The 20,139-nt window shown below is 40.8% G+C and overlaps 1 protein-coding gene across 1 annotated transcript; it reads left to right on the top strand.

Moving 5' to 3' along the window:
* Positions 1-241: 241 nt before the first annotated feature.
* Sars1 (seryl-tRNA synthetase 1) lies at positions 242-20,139 on the top strand. The gene is made up of 11 exons (XM_076863119.1): positions 242-476; positions 7,562-7,632; positions 11,139-11,219; positions 12,909-13,067; positions 13,972-14,115; positions 14,679-14,834; positions 17,313-17,534; positions 18,058-18,187; positions 18,466-18,623; positions 19,297-19,426; positions 19,750-20,139. Exons 1-11 carry the CDS (start codon positions 341-343, stop codon positions 19,905-19,907), a joined length of 1,545 nt encoding a protein of 514 aa, XP_076719234.1. The 5' UTR covers positions 242-340; the 3' UTR covers positions 19,908-20,139.

The raw sequence follows: 20,139 nt of genomic DNA, 5'->3' as shown, positions 1-20,139 counted from the left end.
GCTTGAGCCACATCCCCGGCCTTCAAAGAACAATTTCTGCCTACCCTGCGCTATGCCCTTTAACACGCGGAGGAAAGTGACGCATTCACCCTTTCATGGAACATCACAGCCCTCACAGGAAGGGCAGGAGACTAGAAGATACAAGAACCAGAAACACACGCCCCGGCCTCTTTGGAGTCCCCGCGCTCCACAAGCGCTTCCGGCCGAGAGGGGGCGCCCTCGTCCCAGCTGCGCCTGCGCAGGGAGGGCGGGTCACAGCGCCGGCGCACTGCGTCGGTCACAGGCTGGCTACTGCGGTGTGGTCCTCGTTTCCCTGAGTGTTTGACCAGGAGACAGGAAAATGGTGCTGGATCTGGATTTGTTTCGGGTGGATAAAGGAGGGGACCCAGCCCTCATCCGAGAGACTCAGGAGAAGCGCTTCAAGGACCCGGGTCTAGTAGATCAGCTGGTGAAGGCAGACAGCGAGTGGCGACGATGTAAGTATCGGGATGCGCAGGGTGTCCCCTTAATCATAAACCTAGTTCATCTCGCGAATCCAGTCCGCTCTGGAGATCACAGTTTCCACCCCTTGTCAGATTTCCTCCTGGGTATAGATGACTGCAGGGCTTTCCTATCCCCAAAACTCAGGCAGGTTTCTGGAGTCGTCCCACTTTCTCCTAGGCTCTGGGGCGCAAGGTCCCTTCTGCGCGTGCTCAATGCTGACCGCTGCCAAAGCGGCTGGAAAGGAGCGCGGCGCATGCGCATCAAGAACTGTCAAACCTCCCTGCTTCTCCGGTATCTAGAAGAAAGCTAGGGCGGGAGGTTTAGCAGAGGGTGTCCCTTTCCCCTAATAGCTGTCTTAGTTGCTTCCAGGCTTTTTCTCATCTTTAGCAAGGGCAGAGTGGTCTCCTTGTTTGATATTGCTCTATTGAGACAGAATCACATCTGCACAATAGATTTATTCCACCCGAATCGGAAGGATTGAGGACTTTGAAGGCCTTAAGGCTAAAAGCAATGATCGCAAAGCTTTGGGGAAGGTCATCCTTTAAAAATCATAAATCTTTTCCATGCTATACCAGACAGAGGGGAAGGGTACCGTGATGCAAGAAAAAGCTTGTTATTATTGAGATTATGATTTGTGGAATTTTTCAGGAAAAGAAATTGGCATAGTTGGGCAAGAATCTGGACCGATCAGGCATCTTTCAGTAGAAATAAAACCATCAAATTGTGTTTAACAGTCTTTGCCTGGATTAAGTAGAGTGGTCATTGGTTGCCGGTGTCGTCAAGCACATGTGATTCATTTTGTCTGATGCAATAGGTCTGCAACCATCTGTAAGCCAGGCTTAGGACCACACACTGCAAAGGAAATGGCTATCCAAGAGTGTGATGGATTTCTACTAGGGAAATAGATTTTCATAAATTTATAAGGGTCTTGGGTATAAAACAAAGCATTTGTTTGAGCTGTCTGCTCATTCTGTGTATCTTAGGTACTATAATATGATAGTTTGAGATTCAACACTTGCATCTGAAGTTCTGAGTTGCAATGGAGTTGAAATATGGACATATTTTTGTTTAGGGCTATTGTACTAAATCTGAAGTAAGGATATCAGATTTTTGCATCAGTCTAATCATTAATAAGCTGACTTTGGAATGTAGTAGCTGGTCTCTTGTGTATAACATGCACATCTGTGGAAAGTTTTATCCATTATCTGACAAATAGATATATGGTGATTCTCTGGGGACAAAGACTGATTTTAATACATATAGGACACACTTATTTCAAAGGACCAGATCACAGCATCTTAAAGGCTTAATTGGCTTTATTTTTCAATTTTAGAATTAACAACATATCATTCTGTAACAGAGAGCAAATATCCCCATGAGCTGAGCAGAAGAGGTAGGTTTTGTCATGCTGATTGACACTAGGAAATTGGGCTCTTTCCTGATTTCTGGGAAGGTCAGCTAACAACTTAGTTTTAGTTTGTTGATGTGGAATGCTAGCATGGGTGACTACATTTTGATTTTTAGTCTTTCAGTTGGAGCCTGGTGCAGGAACCTAGTCCAATATAGTGACCTCCTGTAATTTTTATTTAACACCTATATAAATATATACATAAACAGATAATACATATAATTCTAATACCTAACACTGCACCTGGTCCTCAGTAAGGGCTTGATAAAAGTTTGCCAGAAACAGGAAGATCTTCCATGTCCTTTGTACTTCCAACTGTATATGAAAGGCAGTTTATTTTCAGTGTATCTATTAATTTGATTCTTTTCTACTTGGTAGCCTTTTCCAATTTTATATCCAAAGGGAACTCATTATTTTACCAAATCCCTGGTTGCCCAAGTTTGACATTGACAGATCTTGTATCAAGGTTCTTTTACATCTTGAACTTCAGATCAGTGGAATGGGTTCTTCTATCACTGGCTGCAGTGAGGACTTATAACCAGAGCCATGTGATGAGCTGAGATCATGCTTCCTGATGAGAACACAGAAATCTTCCCCAAGCCCTCCATTACAACTATTTGCCTCCCTGTAGGCTTTCAGGGTGCCCCTTCAGCTCCATAGAGAACACAGGAGTCGGCCATAATTTGGAGTCATAATGCCACCACACTGGAGTTTACCATAACTTTGTAACTCTAGGGATTTGAGCTGTGATTTCTGCTTTTAATTCAGAATAGTATAATGATCCCAAGTTTGGGCCAATTTGTCTTGACTCTCCTCCCAAAGCCACCAGATTTCCGTGTATTTCTTTTGTTGATCTGTGGTGTTGGGGATTGAACGCAAGACCTCTCCTTTTCCCTGTATCTTGAATTCTACTGCTGACCACAGAATTCTGTCCCCCTCAAATGTGCTATCCTTTCTTTTCGCCATCAGTTGAAGTTGTTATTTCCTCTTAACCCCTACTATACATGCCTTAAGCCAGGCCCCTCTTCATGACTTGTCCCAGCCATTGAAGTAGTTCTGTTTTTACTTTCACCCTATTTCACCCAGTAACAGACCAAGCCCAGGGGCATCTGATCTTTCCAGAGTGCAAATCTACCTCTTCGATTTGTAGTCGTACTCATACCTTACAGTAGCACTCATGGAATAAGATGTGAGCCACATTGTAATTGTACATGTGCTTGCAGTTACTCTAAAAAACCAAGCACAGTGTGGTATGCCTGTAATCCCAGCAACTTGGAAGCCTGAGACAGGAGGATTACAAGATCAAGGCCACCTGAGGCAATTTAGCGAAACCCTTCTCAAAGGGCTGGGGATGTAGCTCAGTGGTAGAGTACCCCTGGGTTCAACCCCCAGTATCAAAATATAAATAAGAAAAAAATATAAAGATGAAAGAATGGAATTAATCCTAATAATGTATTTTATTTAATGTAGTATACCTGAAAATCGTATTTTCAACATGAAATCAATGTTAAAAATTTACAGAGATAGTTTACATTCTTTTTTTTTTAACACATCTTCAAATACAATTTTTAAATTTTACATTTAAAGCACATTTCAGTTTGAACTAGACACATTTTAAATGCTCAAAGAGGGGGGCTGCAGTTATAGCCAGTGATAGAGTACTTCCCTAGCATATGTGAGGCACTGGGTTTGATCCTCACTACCACATAAAAATAAATAAATAAAGTAAAGGTTAAAAAAAATGCTTGGAGGGCACATGTGGCTAGAGGCTACCATGTTGGAAAATCCAAATATTTATTTTTAGTACTGGGGATTGAACCTGAGACACTCTGACACTTTGCCACAAAACTTCATCCCAAGTCTGTTTTTTTTTTTTTTTTTTTAAGATAAGGTCTTGCTCAGTTGCTAGGGCTGGCCTCAAACTTGCAATCCTCCTTCCTCAGCCTCCAAAGTTGCTCGGATTATAGGTGTGTGTCACTATGTCCAGCTTAAAAATCCAAATTTTTAAAACACAATTTATAAAAACCCCTGTGCCTTGCTAGCCTCATCTCCACCACTTTTCCACATATGGCCTCCCACTGTATGCTCTAGCCTGTTTCACTAGTGCTGTTCCCTTCCACTCTCCTATGACTGTTGTCTCTTCCTGTAATATATATTCCTTGCCAGGGTCCTAGCCTTACTTTTATCTGCCCTCTTTGCCACCCAACCCTGTTTCAATGGCGCAGCATCATTTATTCACTGTTCTCCATATATTATTTTATATCTCCATAGCATTTATAGTATTTTTATGTATACCCTTTCTGAACTTTTTGTTTGTTTGTTTGTTTGTTTTAGGGATTGAACTGAGGGGCACTCTACCATTGAACTACATCCCCAGTCCGTTTGAGTTTTGTTTTGAGATAAGGTCTTGCCAATTTGCCCAGGCTGATCAGAACTTGAGATTCTCCTGCCTCATCTCCCAAGTAGTTAAGATTACCTTTTTTTTTTTTTTTTTAATTTCTTTTGATACTGGGGATTGACCCTAGAGTCATTCTATCACTGAGCTATTTTCCTGGCTCTTTTTTATTTTATTTTGGGACAGGATCTCGCTAAGTTACCAAGTTGACCTCCAACTTGCAATTCTGGCTTGGCCTCCCAAGTTACTGGTATTACAGATGTGTGCCACTGCTCCTGACTTTTGAACTTACTTTATGGGGATGTAATATATTTAATAAAGTATAGCCTAATAAATTTGTAGCTCTGTATGCCCATGCTGCCATCACCCAGATCAAGTTCCAAGACATTTGTAGTACCGCATTAGGCTCCTGCATATTCCCTCCCAGTCAGTCCCTCTTCCAAAGATAACAGTATTCTGACCTCTATTACCATAAGTACTTTTGCCTGATTTTGAACTTCAGATAACTGGACTTATATATAAAGCATATGACTTCTTTCCTTCAAAAAACATGTGTAGCACTTGGTGGTTCTTTTTATTGCTGTATAGTAAGTACTCTATTCTATAAACATGCCAGTATCAATCACCTCAAATACTATCATTTTTTTCTGATGAGACTATTTATTTATTTATGATCTTGGGGATAGAACCCCAGAGGTTCCATACCATGTAATTTGAGGCAAGAAACCAGAATAGGGTAAAAGTAAAATTACTTTTATTTGCAGATGATTTAGTTTTGTATGTACAATATGAACTATTAAATCAGGCACAGTGGTGTATGCCTGTAATACCAACTACCCTGGAGGCTGACGCAAGAAGATCACATGATCGAGGCCAGCCAGCAGCTTAGTGAGACTCTGTCTCAAAATAAATAAAAAGGACTGGGGTGTGCCTCTGTGGTAAAGCACCCCTAGATTCAGGTCCCAGTGCTGAAAACAAAAACAAAACCAAGGTGGGGGTGCTGGGAATATAGCACAAGGTAGAGTGCCCTTGGGTTCAATCCTTAGTGCCAGACACACAAAAAAAGAAAGTAAGGGCATTCAAAACTATAAAAATACTTGCTGAGAGAAATTAAAGATAATGAAGGAATATACTTTACTCACTGATTAAAACATTTGGCATTGTTAAAATATTGTTTTTTAATTGTATAGTTTTCTTTTATATTCCCAACACCTACCATAGTGTTGTCTTATTTTCTTTCCTAGTCCTAACACGGAGCATGGTACTTTGGCAAATAGAAAGTAGTAAATAAGATTGTAAATATTTTATTTCAAAATAATTATAGATTCACAAAAAATTGCAAAAATAGTACAAAGAAATTCTGTGTACCCTATACCCAGTTTCCCCTAGTGATAAAATTTCTATTACTACTACAATATCAAAACCAAGAAATTGACATTGCTACATTCACAAACCTTACTCAGTTTACATCACTTGTGTGTGTGCATGTGTATATATTTCTGTGTGATTTTATCATGTGTAGATTTGTGTGACCACCACCACACTCGGGCTATAGAACTCTTCTATCACCACAGAGATCTTGTTATCCCTTTCTAGTACATTGCCTTTCTCCTCTTTCTAACCCCTAACAATTATTGACCTGTTCTCCATCTCTGTTTTTCAATGTGAATGAGAAAATACAAGTATCATTTTGTGTAAAGCTTAGTTAAATTTACACCAAAGAGAGATGCTTATTGATAAAGCCTTAAATATTTGTGCTATCTCATGTCCAGTCATCAGTTTTTCAAAAGCTTGACTTTTTTTTTTTTTTTTAAAACACATTGCCCCAAATGCTTAGATACAAGACATCCAACATTTACTAATCAGAGTGAGACTGCTGAACCACAATACCAAGATGTAAATTTTGGCTACTATCTTGGCTGATTAACACACCATCTTCTCCAAAGGAAACCAGATTATAAGAAAGGCTACAAGATGAGCATTATATTAAAGCAAAGGAAATAATATTAACCATTTCTAGAGATATAGTGACCAATTCATGGTAACAGGAATGATTGCCCTCTTTCTAGATTTGAGTGCATAGCAAGCACATAGTTTCTTTAAATGAATTTAAAGATAATTGGGCATGTTGCAGTTATGTGAGTGTATCTTCCAAGTTTCTCAGTTGTGTTACTTCACTTTGGTATCATATATAATTTGTGATATTTTTAAATTTCAATCTCAAAATGTCTTTTTCCTTGTTACCCAAGCTGGGTATACACTCTTGTAGTTACCAATCTATATTAACTAACTTGGGGCTCAAAAAACGGTTTAAAATTTCGCAACTTGTTTTTTTTTTTTTTTTTTTGTACCAGCAATTGAACCCAGGACCTCTTAACTACTGAGTCACACCCCCAGCCCTTTTTTTTTTTTTAACATTTGAGTCAGGGTCTCACTAAATTGCTTAGGGCCTCACTTAGTTGCTGAGGCTAACTTTGAACTTGTGATCCTTCAGCCTCAGTCTCCAGAACTGCTGGAATTACAGATGTGTGCCACTGTGCCTGGCAAGATTTTGCAACTTTAGGAAGTAGTTCCTTCAGTTCTGCTTGCATTTTGACCTTGAGCTGAGATTAATGCTATGTTAGTCAGTTTTCTATTATTGTAAGGAAATACCTGAGTTAAGCAACTTTAAAAGAGGAAAGGTGTATTTTGGTTCACAGTTTTAGAAGTTTCAGTCCATAGTTGGTTGGCCCTTTTGCCTTTGAGTGTGTGGCAAAGCAATATATCATGGTGGGAGCATGTGATTCAGGAAGCTGCTCACCTCACAGAAGCCAGGAAGCAAAAAAAGAAAGATGGGAAGACGAATTTCCGCTGTGCCCTTTGAAGGCATGCCCCCAATTTCCTATGACCTCCCACTCGGCCCTATCTCTTCAAAGTTCTACCACCTTCCAGTAGTACAAAGTTTAGGATCAAGCCTTTAACACATTGAGGGAAACTTATCCAAACCATAGCAAGTACCAAGGAACCATGAGCAGGGAGTGTCTTAATTATTATATTTCACTGCATGATCATCACAGATTTTATGCCAATTTTTTTTTGCAAAAAAATATGATGCTACCATAAAATGTGAAACTTTTTTTAAAATTATGGCAGTATTTAAAATTATTTATTACTAAACTGTCTCTGATGCAAGATTAGGATGGAGTGCTTATGAATATACCTTAATGGGGTGGTTATAAGGTAAAATATAGGATATGTGCATTTCTTTATTATAGTCTTGGCTTCTTTATTATTAGGCAGATTTCGGGCAGACAACTTGAATAAACTGAAGAACTTATGTAGCAAGACAATCGGAGAGAAAATGAAGGTAAGAGATCTGAGTGACAGTCTTGAGTGCTTAGGCAGAGGTGTGTTTGGTCTTGTTCTTAGCTAATACTCACTGAAGTTCCAACTCAACATCTAATTCTGTGAGATGCTGAATTTCTTACCAAGGAGGGAAATTATTTTGAAAGAAAGACAGGGAGACTGGGGTGCAGGTCTGTGGGAGAGCACTTGCTTAGCATACACAAGGCCCTGTGTTGATCCCCAGCATTGGGGAGAAAAGTAGGGGTGGGGGGTGGTAGGGAGAACTAAAAGGCACTTTTGATAACCTTGAGGAAGTCCATCTTCTGTGTGTTCAGGTAAGATTTTTTCCATGCTAAATTCTCTTATTATTATTATTATTTTTTTTAAATATCTATTTATTTATTTTTTAGTTCTCTGCGGACACAACATCTTTGTTTGTATGTGGTGCTGAGGATCGAACCCGGGCCGCTCGCACACCAGGCGAGCGTGCTACCGCTTGAGCCACATCCCCAGCCCCTAAATTCTCTTATTATTATAAGAGAATATCAGTTTGGCCAAGTCATCCTATCCATTTTTTTCTTGAGTTTAACCTATGGTGCCAGGAGAGTTTCCTTATGGTAAACTTTAGAGTTTGGGGCCCATTGTACTCCTGCTTCTTCATGAAAAGAGCCCAGATACACAGTCTGCATCTTGTCTTGGCCTCTTGTTTGCTATGTGACTTTTAGGCAAGTTTTAATATCTCAGCCTCAGTTTTCTTATCTGCAAAATATCAATAAAACACTCACCTATAGAATGGAATTGTAGAACTAAAAAAAAAAATTTTTTTTTTTTTTTAAAATATAGAAAACTTGACACAAAGCTTAAAACATTGTAATTGTTCAGCAGTTCCCAGTTACAGTGGATGACAAATAGTTACCAGCCGTCATCTAAAGAATTCTCCTTGAGAAATATAAAATTTCAGTGCTGGGGTTGGGGCTGGGACTCAGTGGTAGAATCCTTGCTTAGCACTGGGTTCAATTCTCAGTATCACATATAAATAAATAAAGGTCTATCAACAACTAATAAAATATTTAAAAAAAATTCAGCTCAGCCTTTGCTTTAGCATCCAGAGTAGTTTGTTTTAACTTTAGTTTAAAATTATCCTTTTAGCCCCTTAATGATTTTTTTGTTTTTTTGATACTAGGGATTGAACCCAGGGGTGCTTCACCACTGAGCTATATCTCACCTCTTTTTAATTATTTATTTATTTGTTTGTTTGTTTTGAGGCAGGGTATCATTAAGTTGTTTAAGGCCTCACTTCTCAAATTTAGCAATCCTCCTGCCTCAACCTGGCCTCAACCTCCTGAGTCACTGGGATTATAGGTGTGCGCCACCATGCCCATCCCTTAATGACTTTTTAAAAAACATATTAAATGTACTCTACAATTTAGATCATTTTAAAGTTCTAAGCCTTGAAACTAAACCAAAATTATAAAATTTTGGAATTAAAACCAGTAAAGAGAAAGTATAAAGATCACTTTAGGATTTTAGCATCTTACACTTCATGATAGTCTGCAACCTTCTCTTTGGCAGTAGTTTTAATTTCATTTGTGGAAACTGATTATTAGTAACAGTTTTCTTCTTGTGGGATTCATGATGCTTAATCATTTGCAGGCCAGAGGCGTCATAATTAACATAAATTCCCATGTATACCCCTGACTGGGTGTTCTTTGGGACATGTATACAGGTAGTGCCAGCTGGGTGTTTTATGTAGCAGTAGGCTGGGAAGTATTTTCATTTGCAATAACATATGTCTGGATTTACTGCTAGCCTTGCAGGGCATGTTCATTCTTGCTCTCCATTGGAATGGTGCAAGCGATCTTTATTTTGTGTTGTACTGGAAAGTATTCAAGTGCTTTTGTAGACATCTCATTTTGGTTTTAATCTTTACTGCAAACCTGGAGTGTAGGTAGTACATTTATCTTTTAGTCCTATTTAAAAGGCAAGGGAATAGGTCTGAGAAATTAAGGAGCTTCCCTAAAATCACAGCCTAAGTCAATTGTAGAGTCAGACCTTGAGTTCAGAACTTGAGTTTGCTGCCCTCAGCAAATATCTTTTTCATCATATTCTCACCTTGTCTTAATACCATTACAAAAATCTTGAAATTTTAGGCCATTTTTTTCTACCTTTTTAGTCTGTGCTTGTTCTTATCAAGGCTTATGCTGATAGTTTTTGACTTCTGTAACTTATAGGTGATTCTGCAGAGTCACTGAAGGAAATGAGGGGTCATGGTTACAATCCCAGCTTCTCACTTTGGTGTATGAGGATGTGTAATAAACTAAAGCATTTCCATGCTTTACCTTTAGAAAATTTTGTCCTTTTTTATAACTCAATTTTGTGCATTGGAATAGAAGGTTGTAGAAACAAATGTCTACTGTTATGTATATAGAAAAAAAACTTTAGAACATTAGATATGGTTTCTAGTCTTCATTTTATTTATACTTGCATGGCAGATGTTAAATCTTTTCCAATATTTTTAGGAGTTTGTTGAGGTCTTATATATCTTTGACTCATTTTCTTTAATTTTTTCTAATTTAAAAAGAATTTGACTCTTAAATTGTTTTCTTCAAATTGCCTGGCTCTGTGTAAGGATTAGAAATGATGATCTGGCAGAAAGAATATTATTATTATTATTTAGAGAGAGAGGAGAGAGAGAGAGAATTTTTAATATTTATTTTTCAGTTTTCGGCAGACACAACATCTTTGTATGTGGTGCTGAGGATCAAACCCAGTGCCCTGCACATGCTAGGCGAGTGTGCTACCGCTTGAGCCACATCTCCAGCCCCCAGAAAGAATATTATTAAAAAGAACAAGGAGAGAAAACAGGAGAGAGGAAACCAGCCCTGACTCTGCTCCTACTGTTTGGTCAAATTGCATTGACTGCTCTAAGCCTAGTTCCAGATTCTGTTATTTATTTATTTTTTGGTTAGACACAATACCTTTATTTTGTTTACTTATTTTTATGTGGTGTTGAGGATCGAACCCAGGGCCTCGCGCATGCTAGGCGAGCGCTCTACCTCTGAGCCACAACCCCAGCCCCAGATTCTGTTATTTTTTGTTTGTTTTCTTTGGCTCTCTCATAATTTCATCATTCCATCCATTTTCCCCCTTGCCTCAGTGTTGGGAATTGTTCTTACTACATAGATAAGAATTTACCCTCTGGGCTTGCTTTGGACTACCACACTTATAATTCTTGAGTATTTCAACTATGTTCTCTCTTTGATTTCCAGAACTGTTCTATGTCTAGATGTTAACTCTCTTGCCCTGCAATAGGTTAATTGGCTTGTCCAGGATCAAAAAGGACATAGCAGAATAAGAACTTGAAACTTTGACATCTGGCTTTTGATTTACTAATTTTTCTACCGTGTGTTACAATTTAATGTAGAATATTCTGTTATTAGTTCATATGATATTTTAATTTGGCATGCACGTCACTGAAATGTCAAAGATTTTCTTTTATTTGAGTTGGGTATTTTTTTCTTTCTGCAGAAAAAAGAGCCAGTGGGAGATGATGACTCTGTTCCAGAGAATGTGTTAAATTTTGATGACCTCACTGCAGACACTTTAGCTGTAAGTTATAGTATTTCGCTAAGCTGGGAGCTCTGTTCTTTTGTTTTAACTTCGTTCCTAGATAGCAAATGCTGATAGTCTATTCCACACAGCATTGAAGCAACCTTCAATTCCTAACAATGGGCAAGGTCTTTATTCATTCTTGTTATACTTTATGCTTGAGTACTTATTAGATAGCAGAGGTAGACACAGATATAGTAGGAAAGTCAAGGGTAGAAAGGGGGAAAAAATGAACTATGTTTGATTTAGGTAACTCTATTTTACAAAGTTAAGGGATTTCTCAGTTTACTGCAATTCAGTAAATATTTACTACATGAGTCCTAGAGCACTAATTTCCAAATGTTTTGGTCACTGAATCCTTTCTTGAAAGCTTTAACACAAAACAATTGTGTAATAAAGCGCAGTTGCAGTAAATGAATAGAACTGGAGAATATCATACTAAGTGAAATAAATAAGCCAATCCCAAAAAACCAAAGGCCAAAATGTTTTCTCTGATATGCAGATGCTAACTCACAATAAGCAGGGGAGGGGAGGGAAGAATGGAAATACTTTGGATTAGACAAAAGGGAATGAAGGGAAAGGAGGGGGAATGGGAATAAGAAAAATGATAGAATGAATCAGACATTACTATCCTATGTGCATATGTGATTACACAACCAATGTCATTCTACATCATGTACAACCAGAAGAATGAGAAGTTTTACTCTATGTATAATATGTCAAAATACATTCTACCATCATGTATAACTAATAAGAACAAATAAAAATAAATAAATAAATAAATAAATAAAGCACAGTTGCCTGCAACCTGGGGAGGATTTTGTGTTCAAGGACAACTTGGACAGTATGGTGAGACCACATCTTAAAAATAATAACAAATATATATATATATAAAGTTGCTGTGCTTAAAGGGGTGGGTTAGGAGCCTATTTTTGCATAGCCCAGCCTGCTAAACACTCCCGTCAAGAAATGAGCACAGCTTGAAGCATCTGCAATAAGGAATGCAAAATAAGCTTAAGACAAGGTCTCTTGCTGCTAATAAAGTTGTAATCTTCCTGGAGAACACTTCAATGCATGTACATAATGGAGTGCTAAATTAGTTCAATCAGGAAAATCAAAAGTACAACTAAAGGGAAAGTTGTCTTAGGAGAGCCATAGTATTAAAACTCCTAATATGGTGAAATGAGATGGACATCATTACCCTAGGTACATATATAATTGCACAAATGGTACGTCTCTACACTGTACACAATGAGAGAATTGAATTGTTGCACTCCATGTGTGTACAATGAACTGAAATGCATTCTGCTGTCATGTACAACTGAGTAGAACAACAACAATAAAAACTCCTGGGATGTGTAGGAACAGCAAGAGTGGCCAAAATCTCTCCATCTCTACCTTAGACACTCCCAAAGGAAAATGCCAGGGGATTTGTAGGGCAGGATTGTATATATCCCTCTGTGAAATTTTCAATTTTTAAAAATGCTACCACATCTTCGTGTGTAGAAGATGTGGTAGAGGGCTTGTCTAGGTTGCGAAAGACAGTGCATTTAATCCGCATCACTGCAAACAAACTAAACAAGTGCTGCCACAAGAACTGTCATGGCTAGAGGACAGCACAGTGAGGATGCCAGCATCTTATTCCTATGTGTGGCGTCCTGGATGTAAGTGTGGCCTATTCCTCTACAGAACCTGAAAGTCTCACAAATCAAAAAAGTCCGACTCCTCATTGACGAAGCCATCCTGAAGTGTGATGCAGAGAGAATAAAACTGGAAGCAGAGAGGTTTGAGAACCTCAGAGAGATTGGGAACCTTCTGCACCCTTCTGTGCCCATCAGTAACGATGAGGTAGGCTTGGAGGCTTTCTTCCTGAGCTGTCTGCGGGGATGGGGCTGGAGGAAAGCTGTGCAACACTAGCTCTCTGTGTCAGACTCTTTGTATATTCTTTCTGCCCACCAATTGAACATTGCAGGAGTCAGATCCTTGCCTGATTGGGAAGTAGCAGAGACAGCAGGTAGGAGGAGACTCCTGGCACAGAAATCTCTTCTAAATAGGGTTGCTGTCCTCCAGTGCGTGTTGCCCCTGGTAGCAGCAAGTCCTGTGGGAGGGATCTGCTAAATCAACCTAACCCCCTCACCCACACCCTGCTGAGAAGCTGCAGGTTGAAGGGAAATCTGCATGATAAAAGTTTCCTGCTGAGCGGGAGCTTCCCCAGCACAAAGCTGCTCTGAGCCCAGCCTTTGTTCCCAGACACCCCGGCGGTGGCAGGGCCCATCTGTGCCTCTTTCATTCATTCCCTGGTGAACGTTAAACTGGCTGCAGGCTCGGGTGTGTGGGAGGCCTGGCGCTTGAGCAGACTTTGGAGGTCAGGGCCCTGAGCCCGCCCTCATGTGGCCCTGAGACCAATGAGAGCCAGGAAAGAAAGTCTACATTCTCTGTGCCCTGGGCAAAGCTGATTGTCTGGGGTGGGTTGTTGTGCAGGATTTTCAAGGATTCATCTAAAAAAGTAAAAATAAATAAACTAAGAGAATATTTTAAATCTCTTAGAAAATAGTGATTCCCAATTGCTTGGCTAAATTCTTACACTTTCTGAGTAGAAAATTTCCTTCTTTCTTCATTGTGCATAATGACCAAAACCCAATGTTCATTTAAGTGATGGCCTCACAAAGCTCAGTTGTTCTTGGAGAGGGTTTGGAAAAATGGGTTTGTAGAATTAAGAAATCATTTATCTTTCCTGGTCTTGTTCTCTTAGGATGCAGACAATAAAGTAGAGAGAATTTGGGGTGATTGTACCGTCAGGAAGAAATACTCTCATGTGGACCTGGTGGTGATGGTAGATGGCTTTGAAGGAGAAAAGGGAGCCGTGGTGGCTGGGAGTCGAGGGTACTTCCTGAAGGTAAGAGTTGGGAACCAGTGGGGATGAAGAAGGAACTTAAAAAAAATTGCAGAAAATCATAATCATACTTAAAGAGGCTCACAAATCCACCACTTGTACTTGCTGCTGTCTGCAAATGTGTAGCAATTAGATGCAATTCTCCTTCTAAGGCAAGAGAGTGCTTATCCAGATTCCATAGAACAAAAGCCACTCAGTGATCCTCCATAATGAATATGTTTTGCTGACTGAATCAGAACAGTCTCTCTCTTTGAGGAGCTCGGTGTAATTGGACAGTCAGACAAGTAACAAAGGATCAAAACCCAGTGTGATAAGGCTGTGGTTTGAGTCAGCCCAGAGTGCTTTGAGAATGGGTAGGTGGAGGCAATAGACCCTGATTAACTGGGGCAGAGGGCAGATGAATTCAGGGAAGGCTTCCAAAAGAATATGGCCAAATAACTTGAAAATACAGTACACTTAATTGTGCTTTACATTTACAAATCCCATTTGCCCCTGAGTGTCAGTTAGCAGACGAACAGGGTAATGACAGGCCCCTCTCACACAGTACTGTCTCTCTTCTTCTGTAGGGGGTCCTGGTGTTCCTGGAACAGGCACTTATCCAGTATGCCCTCCGCACCCTGAGAAATCGGGGATACACTCCTATTTACACCCCATTTTTCATGAGGAAGGAGGTCATGCAGGAGGTGGCACAGCTCAGCCAGTTTGACGAAGAACTTTATAAGGTGAGTAGCCTGGGGCAGAGTGATAGGATAATTTAACTCTATGATACTGAAGTGGTGCTATCCAGTTCAACTTCTGTCGTAATGGAAATGCTGTATTTCTGTGACTCTTAAGCATTTAAAATGTGCCTAGCACAACTAAGGAAGCAAATTTTTAATTTTAATTAATTAAAAAAAATTTTTTTTTAGTTGTTGATGGACTTTTATTTTATTTGTTTATTTATATGCTGTGCTGAGAATCAAACCCAGTGCCTCACACATACTAGGCAAGCACTCTACCACTGAGCCACAAACCTAGCCCAATTTTAATATAAGCAGCCACATATGGCTGGTGGCTGCCTGTTCTTTCATCTTTTCCCTAGTAATTTGTGAATGTATCTAAATTGAGCACACTGCATCACCAGAAGCTTAGAAAAGAAAACCCTGGATGCTTAGACACAAGGAAATGATAGAAGTGCACTGGTCTGCCAGCCCCCTTCCCATGTCTTCCCACTCTTCACTGTAGACTGGAGGCTTGAATAGGGCAAGATGTATTTGCCTTGGGATGGATGTGACTGCCAGTTCATGGCTCCTCTCAATCATGGACCATCTTCGGTAGAGCCCAAGATTCAAGTTGAGGTTCAAAATGTCATTCTGATCAACAGACTCTGGCAACTATAGCATTGAAATCTGTGAAGCACTCAGAATTTCTAGAATGTTTCTTCTGTTCATCATGGAAAGTCTACTTTTCACTTGTTTTTCTCCTTCAAGATTCATGTCAGAAGTGGGATACTGTTCTTATTGGCAAGTGTGGTTATGCTTATCTGATTTATAAATTATTTTGCCAGTCTGGGAATTGAACCCAGGGCCTTGTGCATGCCAGGCAAGCACTCTACCACTGAGCTACATTCATCTGCCCATATTTATCATAGAGATAAGTTTATTTTTATTTTATGTAATTAATTTGTTTATTTGAGACAGGGTCTCTCTGTGTTACCCAGGCTGGTCTCAAACTCTTAGACTCAAGAAATCTTCCCATCTCAAGTTTCCTGAGGAGTTGGGACTATCGGCACTCATCACCATGCCCAAGTAATAATTAGAACTGTATTCCACTGGTCCTGGTAATGAGGTCAAAGTTATAAATTCCTTCAAGATTCACTGGGAAAAAAACGTCCCCCCAAACTCTGAGCATTAGTATAGCCTTGGTATCCTCCCCTTCTTTCTTTTTCAGTGGAGAGGAATGTGTCCGTGTATCAGCTAGAACCTGTTTAACCTTTTTGCTTTTTCTCTAATCTTAACCCTCAAGATTGAATCATCAATAACAGAACTTTAGAAATTCCATTACAGGGAAAACTAAGAAGAAATGTATCTGAAGCATTATAAGATATTATGTAGCAGGAGCTCCCTGTTTCCTGCATCCTCCATCTCTTACCCACTGGTTCTTCAATCCACAGGCAGAAGGAATCCCCAGGTCTTGATAATGAGGAATTTTGGGTCAGAATTCTTGCCTGATAGAAATCTTAGTTTACTCATTCTCTGGAGTAGTACTGTCCAATAGGCTTTTTTATTTTATTTTATTTATTTTTGAAACAGGGTCTCACTACTTTACTGAGGCTGGCCTTGAACTTGTGATCCTTCTGCCTTAGCCTCCCTAGTAACTGGGATTTATAGGCATGTGCGACCATGCTGAACACCAGTTAACGTTTTAAAATATTTTCTTTGGGACTTTTTTCATATTTGTTATTTTCACATACTTATAGTCACACTGTACGTAGCTTTTTTTTTTAACTTAGCCTTATATCAAAGATATTTTTCTTTATTACTATATCATTTCCATAATCATTTTTAGTGGGTACATAATGTTATGTAAACTGAATGTAGCTATGGATTATTAACTCTTCCCCTGTTGAATATTTAAGGTGCTTCCTTTTTTGCTACCAGCACAAAAATGTTACAATGAACTTTGTTGGTCTTTAGCCCTCTGACCATGCTAGGGATTGAACCTAGGGCTTCGCAAGCACTCTACCACTGAGCTACATCCCAGCCCTATGGCTTTTTTTTTTTTTCCTCCCATTATTTTCTTCAGCTGAATCCTCAAGTGCATTCTTTAGGATTACTACTGCTAGACTAACTCTAAGCACCAAGAAAGCAGAGACTATGTCTCTTTTTGCACAACATTGGCAGATAGACTTGGCACTTGGTGAACGCCTCACAAACATTTGTTGACCGGATTAATTTATATTGCCACCAACATAGGTTTATTACACATCTGCCAGCATTGACCACTTATTATTTGTGAATGTCTTCTTTGTTAAATAAGTGACAGTGTCTCCTTTGGACAGACTTAGTCCCTCCCTTGTCTTCGTAGCATTCCCTCCCCACTCCTGGACTGGGATTGAAGACAATTTTTCATGCCCCCATCACTCCTATCTTTCCTGCGGTTTCTTGTACAGGCTTAGGTCCTCTCTCAGTCTTAATTGGCACAGGTCCCTGCTTCAACAGGTGATTGGCAAAGGCAGTGAGAAGTCTGATGACAACTCCTATGACGAGAAATACCTGATTGCCACCTCAGAGCAGCCCATCGCTGCTCTCCACCGGGATGAATGGCTGCGGCCAGAGGATCTGCCCATCAAGTATGCTGGCCTGTCTACCTGCTTTCGCCAGGAGGTTGGCTCCCACGGTCGTGACACCCGTGGCATCTTTAGAGTCCATCAATTTGAGAAGGTGAGTAGGAGGTGAGAGTGAAAAGTGGGAGCCTTCTTCCTACCTGTCCAGAGGGTCATAGAAGAGACGGCCTCTGGCTGCAGCTTTTCCTCTGTTGCCAGTATCTTTGTGGGGAAGAGCCTGGAAAGCACATGATAGAGTGACTTTGAGCCTGAACCAGGCTGCCTGACTGATGCCAGCTCCACCACTTACCAGCTGTGCAACCATGGGAAGTTGCTTTATCTCCCTGTGCTCAGTTTCTACCTCTGTGAAAAAAGCACAGTGATAATGGGCCCCACCTCACTAGGCAGACTGTGAGGATTAAACTGATCAGTGTGTGAGGCACTTAGCCCACAAGGTCCACGATTCCTGTCCATCAATGCTGTTGTTTTTGTTGTGGTCCTGTCTAGATTAGCACCCATCCCTCTTGCTGGGAGCTAACCTGGCCTGTTTCCCAGTGGTGTGGGACTGGGTCTTCACTCCCCGGATAGATCCACCCCAGTCCTTCCGTTTAATCACCATGTACTTCTGTCTGTCTCTACAGATTGAGCAGTTTGTATACTCGTCACCCCATGACAACAAGTCATGGGAGATGTTTGAAGAGATGATTGCTACCGCCGAAGAGTTCTATCAGTCTTTGGGGATCCCTTACCACATAGTGAATATTGTCTCAGGTAGGGGACCCCTCAACTTCTCAGCCTCCCTTTCCCACATCCCACAGATGCCACCCTCACCAGCTAAGCTGCCACACAGCCTTGTCATCCAGTTCATTACCCACATTCATTAAAATATCACACCCCTCTCACTTGGGAGAGTCTGGTGAGGAGAGTGTCAGGGCGTGATTTCACTTCTGGGGATGGGATGTGAAGTAAAGAATTCCTCGGGCTCACTGGAGCTTGGCCTCCTGAAATACCATCCCTCCTTCCTGAATTCTAGGGGTTTTTCCTTACAGGTTCTTTGAATCATGCTGCCAGTAAGAAGCTCGACTTGGAGGCCTGGTTTCCAGGCTCAGGAGCCTTCCGAGAGTTAGTTTCCTGTTCTAATTGCACAGATTATCAGGCCCGCCGGCTCCGAATTAGATACGGGCAGACCAAGAAGATGATGGACAAGGTAGATGGCTCCCAGGGAAGTGGGCAGTGAGTGGCACCATCAGCACAGGGTAGACCCACTCTCTTTCTCAGACCTGGAAGTATTAGTTTCCAGCATCATGAAAAAATCTGAGTTTCTCAATCTAGACCCAAAAGGCAATCAGAAATGTCTTCCACTGAGTCAGGATTGAGTTCTTTTAGGTAGATACCTGAGTCTATTCTACAAGACTCTATACTCTATTCTACAAGGTAATTCTAGCTTTTTTTCATTTTTGGCTTTGTTTTCCGTAATTTCAGATAAAGAATCATCCCTGTTTATCTCTACAGAACAAGCTGGATGCACCGTCTTCCCTCTTTTCATCCAAGAAAGTCAGGTTATCAGCTCATCTCAAACCTAGTCTTCAGGCCTTGATCTGTTTTGAGGGGTGTTTGTCATGCACCAAAAAGAGGGGCTACAGTGGTATATACCAATTCTCCTCAAAATAGTGGGACCTGCCCCTTGTCGCTCTTGTAGATGTGAGGAATCTTCTCAGAGTTATCTAATAGGCAGTAAATACTAAACAGAATAATAAAAAGTTGAAAATAGAAGGATTATTTTGAATTCGGTAGGTGTAGTTGGGGGTTCTGGCCTCGTGGATAGTTTCTCAAGCTGAAGTTTGAGTTTAACTTTCTCTTCCGGGACCCTCTTCTCCCAGGTGGAGTTTGTCCACATGCTCAATGCTACAATGTGTGCCACTACCCGTACTATCTGCGCCATCCTGGAGAACTACCAGACAGAGAAGGGCATTGTTGTGCCTGAAAAATTAAAGGAATTCATGCCACCAGGTAAAGCCCTCCATGCAGCTCCTTTGCTCTCTCTTTTCTGTCTTTATACTCTTATGCATAGCAGTCCCTCACAGTCCCCAAAACTCTGCCTGCCCTCTGGTGCTAGACAGTGCAGGGGACCTGGGTAAGAAAGTAACCAATGTAAGTGTGATGTTCAAATACTGCTGAAATTCAGACTGCGGAAGAAAAGGATAGGTTAAACCAGGGCCTATTGTGGGTGCTCCTTGGTTCAAAGAGATCATTGTCTTGTTGACTTTTCCCCTGAGGTCCTTGGCTTTGACTCTGAGAAACAACATGTCATTTGCTTGACTTTTCCCTCCCAGGACTCCAAGAACTGATCCCCTTTGTGAAGGCTGCACCCATTGACCAAGAGCCTTCAAAGAAGCAGAAGAAGCAACACGAGGGTAGCAAAAAGAAAGCGGCAGCCAGAGATGTTGCCCTGGAAAGCCGGCTGCAGAACCTGGAGGTCACCGATGCCTGAACATTCATTCCTTCATCCTGGCTTGCTGGGCTTCATTTCTGTCAGCTGGGATCTCAGAGCCTGCCAGAGCAGGAGCCAAGCACCCTCTCATCACCCTGTCCCATCTGACTGCACAGCTGCAAGGGGAACTGTCTGCCATGTACAGTGCAGACGCCTTGACAACTTGCATGGGCACAGGGTCTACCACTGACTGGTAAAACCATATAATAAAGCATCACTGGGGAGGGCTTCA

This window comes from Callospermophilus lateralis, chromosome 7 (genome assembly GCF_048772815.1).
Source record: "Callospermophilus lateralis isolate mCalLat2 chromosome 7, mCalLat2.hap1, whole genome shotgun sequence".
Lineage (NCBI taxonomy): Eukaryota > Metazoa > Chordata > Mammalia > Rodentia > Sciuridae > Callospermophilus > Callospermophilus lateralis.
This window is presented reverse-complemented; position numbering and strand designations above follow the sequence as displayed.